The following is a 15,000-nucleotide window of genomic DNA, read 5'->3' as shown; positions in this document are numbered from 1 at the left end:
AGAGAGAGAGAGAGAGAGAGAGAGAGAGAGAGAGAGAGAGAGAGAGAGACAGACAGACAGACAGACGGAGAGAGAAACACACACAATATACGTCATATTCACCTCAGCAAAGTTGCTGCTGCAGCTAGAAAGACAGAAAGAAAGAACGAGAGAAAAACAGAAAGAAAGAAAAACAAAGAAAACACCCATAAACAATAATAAGAACAACAACAAATAAACAAAAACACACACTGAACAGACATTACACACTGAAGAGACATCACATCCCAACAATAAAACAAACAATAAACAAAAACACACCGAAAAGACGTCACGCCACATTCCAAAAACAACAAACAAACAAACAAATCAAAAAGAAAAAGAAAAAAAAAAGCAACAAGAAAAAACAAAAACAAAATCCGAACAAGTAACGCCCACAAACGACAATAACAAAAAGAAAACCAACAAAAACACATTGAAAAGAGACAAGTCACCGTCACATCCACATCCACCACCACAACACACGAACAGAGGAAGGGAGGGAGGGAGGGAGGGAGGGAGGGAGAGAGAGAGAGAGAGAGAGAGAGAGAGAGAGAGAGAGAAGACCCACAAACGACAACAACATCAACAAACAAACAAACAACACACACACACACACGCACACACACACACACACACACACACACAACAAACAAACAAAAAGAACCAAAAGCATTCGAAACAAGATAAGTCCCACCATCACAACCACAACAACACACACAAAAGTTTGTTTGCTGCTTGCTTGCTGCTGCTGGTGCTGCTGCTGCTGGTGCTGCTGCTGTTTGCACACTGACCTGATCCACGGGCGTGGCGTCTGGGTGAGTATGATCCAGGGGGTTCTCCGACACGGAGGTGCTGGTGGAGGAGCACGACTTGGGGGGCATGGGGTTGGCACCCCCTCCCTCCCGCTCATCGATGACCAGGTCGATGGGCATCTTGCCCTTTAGACAGCTGATGTAGCGGTGGCAGAAGTTGTCGCACAGTTCGTGTACCTGGTTTCGTGGAACGGTGGGTGGGGTGGGGGAGAAAGACACAAAAGTTTTTTTTTTAATGCATACCTTGTCAAGTGTTGTTATTGTCGTTGTTGTCGTCGTCATGGTTGTAGTTTCTGTTCTTGTTGTCGAATGCATACGTTGTCGTATATAAGTGTTGTCGTTGAAGTTGCTGTTGTTGTCGTCGTCGTTGTAGTGTCATGTCATACTGTACTTGTATGAAGGTTTACATTTTTTACATGTATTCATTTATTGAATTTTTTTTAAATCTTCTACATACATTTGTTTTATAAACCTATTGTCTGCTTTTCTGTTTCATTACCAAGGGTATACGTTTTGATTTTACCACACAATGTTTGTCACTGGGGAGGGGTGTGGGCGTGGGGTGGGAGTGGAGAGGAGACAATTCTCCAGGAGTCCAAGTGTTCTTCAATAATTTGAAGCTGGAATGGTGCGACACGAGGATGGTGATGAAGAAAGATCACGATCACGAGGAGGAGGATGCTGGGGATGATAAAGATAAGACCATGGAGACCAGCTTTTATTCGAGCGAAACACTGCACACGAGAGCGCCCAACTGTATGTACGCACCCTCCCTTATTATTTTTATTATTTTTATTTTCATCATAAAATTGTCCTCGCCTCAGCCAGGCCCGAGAGATGCAGATAGCACCATCAGCAACTCAATTCAGGATATGTGTGCGACACAGGTGGGACAACTTGTCACCCAAGTGTTTGTTTTCGGGGGGGGAGGGGGGAGACGGGTGGAACTGCGAAAGATTGTATCAACTGTCAAATAAACTTGTGAACGCTGTGCAGGACCAACACACACACACACACACACACACACACACACACACACACACACACTCACTTAGAGATACGGGCAGGCATTCGTAATACCCATTCTGACGGGATGTCGAATATTGAAATTATTTATTCATGCTGGTTACTGCCAATATCTTCTTTCATGATTAAACTGCATCCAGGAGTGTGTGTGTGTGTGTGTGTGTGTGTATGTGCGTGCGTGCGTGCGTACGTGTATGCGTGTGTGTGTGTTTGTGAGAGAAAGAGAGAGAGAGCGAGAGAGCGCGCGTGTGTGTGTATGTGTGTGTGTGTGTGTGTGTGTGCGCGCGTGCGCGTGTGTGTTTGAAGAGAAAGGAGTACATATTCATTTGCTTACTCTTTATTTATTCATTCTGTATGGTCACCACTAACAGTTTCTTGTTTCGTACTAAAAACTGCTTTCAAAGGGAGTGGAGTGTGAATGTGTGTGAGGGTATGTTTTTTGTTTTGTTTGCTTTCTTTTTTTTTATTATTGTTGTTGTTGTAATTATTTTGTCTGTTTCTTTGTTTTTTCAACCAAATACACACGGGCCTAATAAGAAAATATCTGACAGGTGGTGATGACCAAACACACACTGGTGTCAGATGACTGGGTACAGCCACATGCTGAAGCCACCCAATAAAACAATGCATTGTTGTTCTTCCTGTCCCAGTGCAATAACGAAGGGGGAAAGTAATCGTGAGGACACACACACACACACACACACACACACAAAACGAATACACGCGGTGACTCACCCCCTAGTTCCCTCTCCCCACACACAATCCGGTCAAAAACCTACAGATTACGTGAAACTAAATACAAAAGCCACTGACTCCTGCCATATTCAATTTACGCAGGATTTCGTCAATAAATTATATTTTTCCTGATGTTCACTTAGCCCTTTCAATTTCATCGTCAGCATTTCGCGCACTACTCTTTAAACCCACCCTCCTAGATTTTTATCTGGCTAGCTTCATCGAGCTACACAAATTCCAGATGTTTCGTTTTCACATTTTACGCCCTGTTCAGTAAGAAACAATGGACCAAGGGCCGATATTCCGTTTCGGCAAGGTGTTGAGAAAGGCACTCTAATCCTATTTTCCTCATACCACCCGGGTTTAAACGGGTACCTGACTATGGTTGGGACGGGTACAAACGGCGGAAGGAGAGGATTGGATCCTGCCTTTCTTATGCCGCGCCCTGGACACAGTGGATATGAATTCACTGCTCCAGTGGCTGTAAAAGGCTACTGGGACCTTCGACCTAACCCTGGCAGAGGATTCATCGTGAAGCTGTTTGTGGCTGCTGGACATGATACATTCGGCGTTCATGTCTCTGTAATGGCCTGGATTTGACGTCCTGTACACACCAAGGCACACCAAAGGTGAGGTGGTTTGGCAGCTGTGTCTGTACACAGCCCCGTTTCGCGACAACACTGGAGTCCCGTGTTATCAGTTTCTGTGAATGGGGAAAGGCCGCTCAAATACAACAGCGGCCATGGGCCTAGCGCCACAGCTAGCTGGCTGTACAGTACAGGCAGGGCGGGGTGTGTCTCTGCAGGTAGAGACTGTTTGAGTTGGTTATCTCCCTCCGACTGTACCCCCATTCTACCCCCCCCCCCCCCCCCCCCCCCTCTCTCTCTCTCTCTCGGTGGTGAAAATTTTGTTTGAGTTGGTTATCTCTGAGACTATGTTCTGTCTGAGTGTGTGCGAGTGTGTGTGCCGAGATTTGAAGTTGGTTATCGCAAGCACCGTGCCCCCCCCCCCCCCCCCCCCATCCAACCTCCCCCCCTCTCTCTCTCTCTCTTTCTCGTGATATCGCAAAACACACATAACAAACAGACGACAAAAGGTGTGGTCGCCCCAACAACTTCTCTCTCTACCTCTCTCTTTCTGTTTACTCCCCTTACTGAGGTCGATAGAATTAAGTACCCATGACCTGAATGAGGGCACTGCTCCAGAGCCATTGACGCTCTCTTCCAGACTGACCACCTTCCTCTCCCCCTCTACTTCTCTCGCTGACCTCAGAAAAAAACAAACATCATCTGACCGAAAAAGAAAAAAAAATCTGCCAGTGATCACTCACTGACCAAGGACAGAACGGTGAAGCAGGCATTGAACAACAACACACAAAGCCAAAGAGACAGAAAGAGGAAAGACCCCGAAAGACAAGAAGAACTTTCTCCAGTCCTCTCGTTGCGGATTCTTCTCTTTACGAAAGCAGCACTGAAAGACTGAGCTGGGGGGATAGAAAGGCCTGTGGTGTAGTGGCTGTGGCGGGTTGCTTATCAAATTCCTCAGTCACTAACCCCCAGGAAGGAGGGTTGGCGGTCGGGGTAAATGTCGTCTGCATCGAGTGGCGACGGCAAAGGTTGCTGCAGTCCTGAATTAGAGCCTCCTCCTCCTCCCTTTCCCCCTCCTCCCGCCGTCTTAATGTCTGAAAACCCCCGCCAATCGCTACACGCCGACATTTTGCACGCATTAATTATTGATTTAAATTGCCCCGCACTCTTCCAGCTACTGTGGGGCTCTGTTGTAAAGATCAGTTGGGCTTGTTTTTGTTGGTTTTTTTGTTTGTTTTTTGTTTTTGTTTTTGACCTCTTTCTTTCAAAGATGAGACTGCACGTTCTTTTGTTGTTGTTGTTATTGTTGATGTGTGTGTGTGTGTGTGTGTGTGTGTGTGTGTGTGTGTGTGTGTGTGTGTGTGTGTGTGTGTGTGTGTTTCAAAATACGTGTTCATGCCCACAGACGTGCACAAGAATAATATTTCGTAATCAGCCTGGTGACTTCTGGGTCGGTCTGTCTGTAAATATTTTGGTCCACCCTTTGAAATCGAAGTTCACCTATAACTCACGCATAGATGGTTTCGCAACTGAAATGGATTTTGTGGGCAAAAGTGTATTCTTTTTCCTTTTTTTTTTTTTGGTTGGTTTTCTCTTCTGGTTATCAGTCAAGAAATTTTGTCTACTCTTCGGAACAGAAGTTCATAAATTTCGCAATCAAGAAGTCTGTCCAAAGGCAAAACTGGCCCAACTCCCCCTTCAATTCTTGCGTGGAAGATGTCGCAAAGCCAGAGGATTTTTGGTGGTGGGACGGATGGTAGTGGAGGGGTGGCAGAATAACCAATGACACAAGCAAGGAAATTAAGTACCTGGGTTCAAGTCTACTCTGGTCCAGTCCACAGTCTCTGACACAGGCTGTGAACCCTTTGCATGTTCTCTCTTTAATGTTCTTTTCCCTTACTTCTTTCAACCCTCTTCTCTTTATCCTTGTGTTATCTCCCCCCGCCCCCTCTTCCTTCCTTACAACAGGTTCAACAAACACAAAAACAAAAACAAACAAACAAAACACACACACACCAAAAAAAAAAACCGGTTTTTATCTCCATCTGCGCCAGGGTTGGGGTCTGGCACAAAGACATTGTCGGGATGAAAACGAAGGTCGTATCGGAGAGCAGAGGAGAGAGGAGAAGAGAGAGTTCCAGGGGGGTGGGGGTGGGAGAGAGGGCTTGGGGGATGGGGATTTGGTGGAGAGAAAGGAAGGAAGAGGAGAGGAGGAGGTGGGGAAGAGCCCCCCCCAACCCCCCCCACCTCCCAACGGCCCCTGGCTTTGCATTCGTTTCGTCGTTATCGTACAGCGCCAGTCTATTTGAAGAGCACAGCGACGAAACCTGCGTTATCACGGGGCCCGGCGCCCAGAAGCCAGGCGGGCCGGGCCAGGCATTCCCGCGTTGGGAGGCAGCAGCACACGATCCCCCGCTCTGGGGCTGGAGGCACGAGCTTCCAAGTCCAACTCCAGGGGTTATCGCCCACATCTACACTACAGGGGGTGGGAGAGCTGGTGGGGGTGGGGAGGGGGGTGGGAAGGAGAGGTGTGTGAGTGGGGGGAGAAAGGGGTAGGAGTGGGTGATTTGAAGGGAGGGAGGGGGGAAGTGTGAGAAAGGGAGGGATATGGGGGCGGGGTGGGGTGGGGTGGGGGAGAGCAGAGGAGGATTTTTTTTTCTTTCTTTTTTTAGCAGCGGATTTCGAAACCAGCGCAGGACTTACTGTGAGTTGATTTTTTTTAATGTGTTTTTTTGTTTGTTTGTTTTTAGGTGGGTGGGTGGGAGGGTGGATGAGGGAGGGCGTGAGGTTGAGGGTGAGGGGGGTGGGGGGGGGGGGTGATGTAGATGGTGGGGGAGGAGGAGGAAGAAGAAGAGGGGATAAGTAATATGGGACGAGAAGGGTGTGAGGTTGGTGGTGATGAGATGAAGGAGGAAGGCGTGGTCACGTGGTGGATAGAGTGTGCAGGTTTACAAAACCACGTGGTGTGATATTCGCCTCTCTCTGTCTGTCTCTCTCTCCCCCCTGTCTCTCTCACTCACTCACTCATACTTACACCCCCCCTCTCTCTCTCTCTCTCACCATTTGGGCACAAACTCACGCGCGTACACATACAAAATACATCCCCCCCCTTCTCTCTCTCTCTCTGAAATACACATAGTGGTGTCGTTAGGTTGCTGCTGCCTAGGTCTGTCTGCCCCAAGTGTTTCTAAACACACAAGCAAGGGGAAACCTTTTATTTGTAGGAGGCACCAGGAAAGGGACCCGCTGTTGTCTTGTTTGTTCCTTTTCTTTCCTTCTTTCTTCCTTCTTTCTTCATTTCCCTCCACTTTCTCTGAAGGAGTCACCGCCTTTAAAAAAAAAAAAAATACAAATCCAATAATCACTGGCATAGGACTATTTTGTTTCTTTGCCGATATCTATAAACTTGTTGTTGTTGAAGAAACGTAGTGGTGCACCCAAACCTTTCGCTACTCCTGTTGTTTGTTACCCTGATTATTTATGTTGACGGATGGACTGCAATATTCAAAGCTACCAGACAGCCTGCTATCGCTTTATCTGTATTCATTTCTTGGTTTATTTTTTGCTTATTTGAGCGGCCTGTGTTGTTTCGAAAGCTCCCCTTTCGGGCTCAGCCAACACTGGTTTTCTGCACACCTCTTTGGTAACAAACCCCTAACTCAACCCAACCACGTTTCCCTCTTTTTTTCTTTATTCTTTTTGTTTCTTAAATCTCTCTCTCTCTCTCTCCCTCCCTCCCTCCTCGCCCGTGTTCCTCTCTTTGTTTTATTTTGAAAAAAATATCCAGCACACACTTTCAACGACAAACGATATTGGTTCACACAGATTTCAGCCTCCGACAAAGACCAAACACACAAACAGCCCCACCCCCTCTCTCCCTTCCTCACCCCCCCCCATCCCCGCTCCCCCAACACCTAACCCCCTCTCCCCTTCCATTCTTCTCTCACTCATACCTAACCAGTCACAGTTCTAATGAACGAGACATAGGGGAGGGGGAGGAGGAGGAGGAGTTGTGTGTGTGTGTGTGTACGTGTGTGTGTGTGTGTGTGTGGGAGGGGTGTGGGGAGTTGGATTGTTGGGGGATAGGGAGAAGAACGGGGGGTGGGGGTGGGCTGGGGGGGGGGGGGGGGGGGGTGGAGGGCGGGGGAGGGGGAGCAACTTTATGGAAGAACTGGATCAGGCGCCTCCGAAGCAAAATGGCGCCCGACTGTTGTGAAACGTGACACTTGTTTCTGTCTTCTTCCTTTCGCTTGGCTGCGTCTGCGATCTTATTTTCGTTAACAGGATTTTTTTTCCATTTTTCTTTTTTCCCCTTTCTTTCTTCCTTTCCTCTTTTTTCCCCCTTTTTTTTTCAAACGGGGAAGAGGGGTAGGAGGTGGGTGGGGGTGGAGAGTGGCGGAGAAGGTGAAGTGCAAAAAAGGAAGAAGAAGAAAAACGACTTCAAAACAGGAAGGAAGGGGGGAGTGGAAAAAACACAAAAAAATTCGTAAAGAAAAAAAAACCCAAAATGAACGCAAAGTTTTCTTTCAACCGAGTAGAAACAATATGTACAACATGTGTCAATGTTGTTTTTTTGTTGTTGGTTTTTCCTTTTTCTATCTTGTTTTGGTTTGTTTTTAAAACAACGGGAGCAAATACACCACAACACATAAAAAAAAGAGAATAACAGTAAAATAGAAGGTACATAAAATGAAAATAAAGAGAACAAATGAAACAGGAAGTCAACAAATAACACGAAGCGACAAAGCAGACGAACATACATAGAAGAAAAGCGCAAAAACCAACAACAGAGAGACAAGAGACAGAGAAAGGAAAGAAAGAGACAGAGAGGAGGGAGAGAGAGAGAAAGAGAGAGGGGGAGGCAGAGAGAGAGAAGGAGAGAGAGAGAGAGAGATGTGGGAACGAAAGTACATAGAGAGAGAGGGGGGAGAACGAAAATACATAGAGAGAGGGGGGGACGAAAATACATAGAAAGAGAGAGAGGGGGGAACGAATATACAGAGAGAGTGTGAGTGAGTGAGAGAGAGAGTGAGTGAGAGAGAGAGAGAGAGAGAGAGAAGGGGGAACGAAAATACATAGAAAAAAAAAGCAAAAAAAAAGCCGAAAACAGAGAGACAGAGACAGACACACAGACAGAAAGCACGGCAACTCTCACCTTTTCTAACTCCAGAAGATGGAAACGTAACACCTGAATGGCTTGAATCATCTGAAACAACACAACAGGCAACACAAATGTATTAGTTACCGCACAGGCAGCAAATAACTAACCAAATAAATGAATGAATAAGAAAATGGCAGCATTTCACCATCAGCACGTAACACCCGCTTGTTTGTCTGTCATGAGATAGTATATGTATAATCAACTAAAATCACAAAAACAAAATAAGTGTAAAAGACTTGCACCGTCTCCATCCTGGGCGTGAAACAACAACAATAATAATGATTATCAACAACAACAATCATACTGATACTTACAACAATCATGATAATCCTAACTGTAATAGAAAGAAGAATGACGATAATGATGTTGTTGATAAAAAACACACCAGCAACATTAACAAAATCATAGGACTACAACTATAACTACTACTGCTTATACTACTACTAATAGGTCGTTAAACTCCACTCTACCTACTACTACTACTACTGCTGCTGCTGCTATTATTGATAAAAACACACCAGCAACATTAACTAACAATCATAGGACTACAACTATAACTACTACTGCTTATACTACTACTAATAGGTCGTTAAACTCCACTCTACCTACTACTACTACTGCTGCTGCTGCTGCTGCTATTACTAAGAATCATCATCATTATCATCATCATCATGTATCTGGGGCGACTGTGTTCACATGGAATGGTTTTTGGAGATTTTAACATGTGGTTGTGACTTTTGTGCAGTGTTTCATTTATGTTATATTAATGTGCCTTGAGCATTATTGTATTTGAATGAGAGGCGCAATAGAAATAAACTATTATCATCATCATCATCATCATCACAATCATCATCATGTTAGCACAGATCACAAATGACTGGCAGACAACGTCCATCATCTGAGTACAGAGACTGACAAGACAGACAGACAGGAAGAGAGACAGACCAGACACCAGAAGAAGAAAAAAAATGAAAACAAAAAAGCCAGACAGGTTTCTGGGAATCCTAGCCCTTCCTCCCTCTTTGGCCTAATTAGGAGAATGAAGAGAGAGAGAGGGTGGAGGGTGGGGGGGGGGGGGGGGGTCTGTACATAAACTCTTGTTTGGATTCCTCACTGCCAGGGCCTGTGTGAGTGTGTCCAATCTCATCTTTCCCCCCTTCACCACCACCACCACCCTCGCCTCTTCTACCACCCCCCCCCCCCTCTCCCCTAACCCCTACCGCTCACATTTACGTCTAGTTCCACGAAGTTACTGTTCATGGCACAAGAGCAACTTCTCTTCCTCTTCCTCCACCTCCTCCCCCACATCCATCATTTCCTTATTTCTCTTCCTCCTCTAAACCCTCATCTACTTACTCCCCACCCACCCACATACACTCTCTCTCCTCTGTGTGTGTGTGTGTGTGTGTGTGTGTGTGTGTGTGTGTGTGTGTGTGTGTCTGTGTCTGTGTGTGTCTGTGGTGTGTGTGTGTGTGTGTTCTCTCTCTCCTGTGTGTGTGTGTGTGTGTGTGTGTGTGTGTGTGTGTGTGTGTGAAGAGCGGTGCCACCCCGTCAGACTTTGTTCCGAGGTAAAATTCACTTTCTTAGGGGAGCCCAAAGCTGGGGGGATTACGACAAGAACGCCTCTGGAGGAAATAACTTGAGAATGGCAACCGCACAGAGAGAGAAGGGGAGAGAGACAGACAGACACTGAGAGAGAGAGAGAGAGAGAGAGAGAGAGAGAGAGAGAGATGTTGCGGGACTGGGGTAAAAACACACAGAAGTGGGAAGGGAAAGAGGGAATATGAGGTGGGGGAGAGACAGAGAGAAAGAGCACAGAGAGACAGAGAGAGTAAAACCCATTCTATTCTGTCGCAGCTGTCTCACTCTCTCACATAACCACAAACATACAAAGTACACTAAATTTTTCATTCTCATTCTCTCCATCAAACGCTCACACACACACGCACGCACGCACACACACACACACACACACACACACGCACGCACGCACGCACGCACTCACACGCGCACTAACAGTCTTTATCCCATCTTCCTCTTTCCCCTTCTCCCTCTCCCTCCTCCTATCTTCCTTCCCCACCCACTTTCTCTTTTATTGTAAATGTTTTTCTGTTATATGACATAATCACAAAAGTTTTAATACACAGAAGTTTCACCCTTGTTTTCCTTCTTTACTCGTTAAACACTGATTTGCTGTTGTCTTTTGATAATTGCAGTGCATCTTATTTTCTCGTCATCGTCATTTTTTTTTCTTCTTCTTCTCCTGTTTATCTAAGCGCACGCGTGAACACACACACATATATGCACACACATTAACACGCACACTTGTGCACATAGCCTCAAACATACACCATACACGCAAGAGCCTCGAGCACATACCATACACAGACGCAGCTTCAAACACACACCACACATACCAAGACACACACCGATCGACCGACACACACACACACACACACACACACACACACACACACACACACGCACACGCAGAATAAGAGACACACGGGAGAGGATCAGAAGCGACAAAAGTGGAGCAGAACATACGCACAAAAAATGCTCTCTCTTTCATTTTGTTTTTAGGCTTTACTGTACTATATTCTCTTTTGTTTCATTTCATTTTTCGTGTTCTGCCCTCGTTTTATTTGGTTAAAACATGGCTCCGTTCTGCTTTATTTGATTTCAACTTTGTCTGCTTTGTCAGAACGAGAGAAGACACCGATTTATTTTGAACATAATGATGTGTATATATGTGTGTGCGTATGCGTGTGTATGTGTGTGAGAGAGAGAGAGTGAGGGAGAGATAGAGATAGACTGCACCAGTGACTGCTCTCTCTCTCTTCCTCTCTCTCTCTCCACACACACACACACACACACACACACACACACGTACGTGCACGCACACACAATATATATAAATAAATATACAATATATATATATATATATATATATATATATATATATACGCGTATATGTGTGTTTGTGTGCACGCGCGCGCATGTGTACATGCATTCATGCACGCGTGTATCAAACTACTTTGTACAGCTTTTTTCTTTTTCTTCTTCTACTTCTTTTCGGCAGACTCTCTTCTCCACTGTCCAGAAAAGATAGTTTCCTCCAAACACACAGAGTGCAGAGGCGAACTACACAACAAAGTACTGCCACCACCACCACCAGCCAGACTCGCCTCCACGCACTCTCCCCCCTCCGCCTCCTCCCCGCCCCTCTCTTTGCCTGCTGGACCCAACCTACAGACTTTCAAGCTTTCCACCATCTGGGAATTGGGCACAAGTATCACTTCCTTCGTTCTCTCTTTCCCCAGTTCCCAGCAGGGAAAGCGGTGGCCAGTCTAGTCAGCGGTGGAGCACGGGAGTAAAACTTGCGGAACAGAGCAAGCAAGCGAGAGAGTGAGAGTGAGTGAGAGAGAGAGAGGAGGGTGAGGGGAGGTAGAGGATGAGAGAGGGCTTGGGGAAGGGGGTGGGAGGATGGGAGGGAGGGAGAGAAAGAGAGAGGGAAGGGGGGTGGCGCAGGGGGGCAGCAAGAGAAGATAAGATCTGCAGTGCGAGTCGAAATGAAATGAAAGCGAGCTTGGACAACAAGGGAAGGTGGTGGTGGTGTGTGTGTGTGTGGGGGTGGTGGTGGTGGAGGTGGTGGTTGTATGTGGTAGTAGCGGAGGTGTTGTGTGGGGAGAAGAGGAGGGGGGAGAGAGGGGGATGGTGATGCTGAGAAGCGTGGCGAGTAGCATGTGTGTGTGTGTGTGTGTGTGTGTGTGTATGCATGAGAGAGAGTCGAGACTCAGAAAGAGAGAGAGGAACGCCGGGGGAGAGTAGATAGGCAGACATCCATACAGACAGAGACATACAGACAGAGAATGGAGGACTCCTTTCAAAGGCATGAAGGCGTGTGGTACGGTACTAGACAGACAGAGAAATGGTTTGGCCACTGCTACTGAAACTGCTACTTTCTCTCTTTCCTTCTCTCTTTCTCTCTCTCCTTCTGCCATCTGGGAGTGAACAGACATCCCACCTCCTCTTCCAACCCCAACCCTCTTCCTAACTACTCTCCCCATCTTCCTCCCTGGGGATGGGGAGGGGGCCGGAGGACTCAGATTTCCATCTCACCCCCCCCCCCTCCTCACCCCTTCCACTTTCCTCTCTCTCTCACACACACACCACACACACACACACACATACAGACACACTTCCATTGCTGCGTCCTATCCTCGTGTACGCGTGTTTAAGTTGTTCTTTAGTTTTGTTTGTTTGTTTGTGTGCTTGCATGCTTTTTGAAGGTTCTTTTGTTTTGTTTGTTTTATCTGAGCCTCCTCTACCTCCTCTTATTTGTAAAGAAACGACCTTTCTCTGGAGCTGTGTCTGTCTGTCTGCGTCCACCTACCCTCCATAACACACACACACACACACACACACACACACACACACACACACACCACTCTCTCTTTCTCTTTCACACACACACACACACACACACTTCTAAACACACAAATCACCAAGTCTAAACCCCTCACTCTCCTTCTATCACCACACATACACGCCCCTGTACCCTGAAAGCAGTGAAAGGCATGGGAAGTTGCGGCATGGAAAAACAATAACAATACAAAATAAGGAACAGAAAGAAACTAACAAGAAAACAATAGCAGAGTCAAAGGCAAGCAAGAGACAAGCGATACACGAGAAAAAGGAACCCCCACCCCCACCCCCAGAGAGACACACACAAAAAGAGAAAAACCTAAACCTAAACCACGCCCAATGCCCGCACCACCGTCCAAGCAAACCTACCCCACTCCTCTTCCCCCCAAACCCAATCGTATCCCTTCCTAAACCCACCACCCACCCCACAAAGCTCCCTGCCCCCATTCTATCCAACCCTTCCCCCCCCCCACCTCACCTCCCCCCCCCCCCCACACACACACAACCCCCCCCACACTTTTTCTCTCCCTCCCCCGAAAAATTCTGGCACCGCAGGCTCCGCTATTTTCAGAATTTCCCCAGCGAGGCCACGCTTCATTTACAAGGCCAGCCAGCGCCGTTGTGGCGGCCGTTGCCTCGCTCCCTCCCTCCCCCCCTCCCTCCACTGACTACACCCGCACACACAGCTCTACTCCCACATCACAGCCCTTCCACATCTCCATCCCAATCCCCGTCACCACCACCGCCACCACCACCAACATCATCTCCACTGCGACATCCACTGTGACAACAACTGCCACTAACGACACCACCACCACCATCACCATACAACGACGAAACACCACCATCAAGAACTACTACCGTCATAAACCAGCACAACTACCACGACCACGACGACGACGCTTATCACTATCACCACCACTACCATCACAAACCACTACCACCACAACTGCGACGACGACAACACTGTCGCTATTACCACCACTTCGACGACAGCTATAAAACTAGAACTAAAGCCAGCGCTTCGACGACGACACTAGCACGATAACTACCACTTTGACAACAACACTACTAACACTATAACCACCACTATGACAATGACGACAACACTAGCACTATAACCACCACTATGAACAATGACGACAACACTAGCACTATAACCACCACTATGAACAATGACGACAACACTAGCAATATAACCACCACTATGACAATGACGACAACACTAGTACTATAACCACCATTATGACGACGATAACAAGGCTAGTACTATAACCACCACTATGACGACGATAACAAGGCTAGTACCATAGCCGCCACTTTGACGACGATAACAACACTAGTACTATAGCCGCCACTTTGACGACGATAACAACACTAGTACTATAGCCGCCACTTTGACGACGATAACAACACTAGTACTATAGCCGCCACTTTGACGACGAGAACAACACTAGTACTATAGCCGCCACTATGACGACGAGAACAACACTAGTACTATAGCCGCCACTATGACGACGACAACAACACTAGTACTATAGCCGCCACTATGACGACGAGAACAACACTAGTACTATAGCCGCCACTATGACGACGACAACAACACAAGTACTATAGCCGCCACTATGACGACGAAAACAACACAAGTACTATAGCCGCCACTATGACGACGAAAACAACACAAGTACTATAGCCGCCACTATGACGACGAAAACAACACAAGTACTATAGCCGCCACTATGACGACGACAACAACACTAGTACTATAGCCGCCACTATGACGACGACAACAACACTAGTACTATAGCCGCCACTATGACGACGAAAACAACACAAGTACTATAGCCGCCACTATGACGACGAAAACAACACCAGCACCATCCCACCACCCACCCAAAGCGTCTACAACATCACCATTGTTACAATATGATAAGGAACAACAACGAGAATACTTCTACGACTACTACTACATTTTTTCCCCTCATGTTATCTCATATGCTGAAATCGTTACTTCCATCACGATTCAATAATGACGGCAGGCAACTTCATCAGTTTGTTTGTTAACATCGTTCTGAAAATGTCCCCATTTTCACAAACTCTCCGTGTCTGTCATGCGTACACACACACACACACACACACACACACACACACACACACTAACTCAAGGTCAGAGTTAGAAGTGGATGGGGGTGGGATAAGAGACTCTGGAATTCATCATAAAAGGGGCTCA

General features: G+C 46.8%; 1 protein-coding gene across 4 annotated transcripts in view; it reads right to left on the bottom strand.

Annotated features, from left to right (window-relative positions):
- Nucleotides 1-15,000, bottom strand: part of LOC143281105 (homeobox protein Meis1-like) — a 335,401-nt gene that overhangs the window by 202,633 nt on the left and 117,768 nt on the right. For all 4 annotated transcript variants that reach the window (XM_076586062.1, XM_076586065.1, XM_076586063.1 and 1 more), the window contains 2 exons: nt 8,337-8,387; nt 813-1,010 (listed from right to left, as the gene is read on the bottom strand). In XM_076586062.1, coding sequence (XP_076442177.1) covers nt 813-1,010; nt 8,337-8,387 — 249 coding nt within the window. The remainder of the gene's footprint in view (nt 1-812; nt 1,011-8,336; nt 8,388-15,000) is intronic.

Source organism: Babylonia areolata, chromosome 4 (genome assembly GCF_041734735.1).
Source record: "Babylonia areolata isolate BAREFJ2019XMU chromosome 4, ASM4173473v1, whole genome shotgun sequence".
Taxonomy (NCBI): domain Eukaryota; kingdom Metazoa; phylum Mollusca; class Gastropoda; order Neogastropoda; family Buccinidae; genus Babylonia; species Babylonia areolata.
The sequence above is the reverse complement of the archived record's forward strand: the minus strand, read 5'-3'. Positions and strand labels throughout refer to the sequence as shown.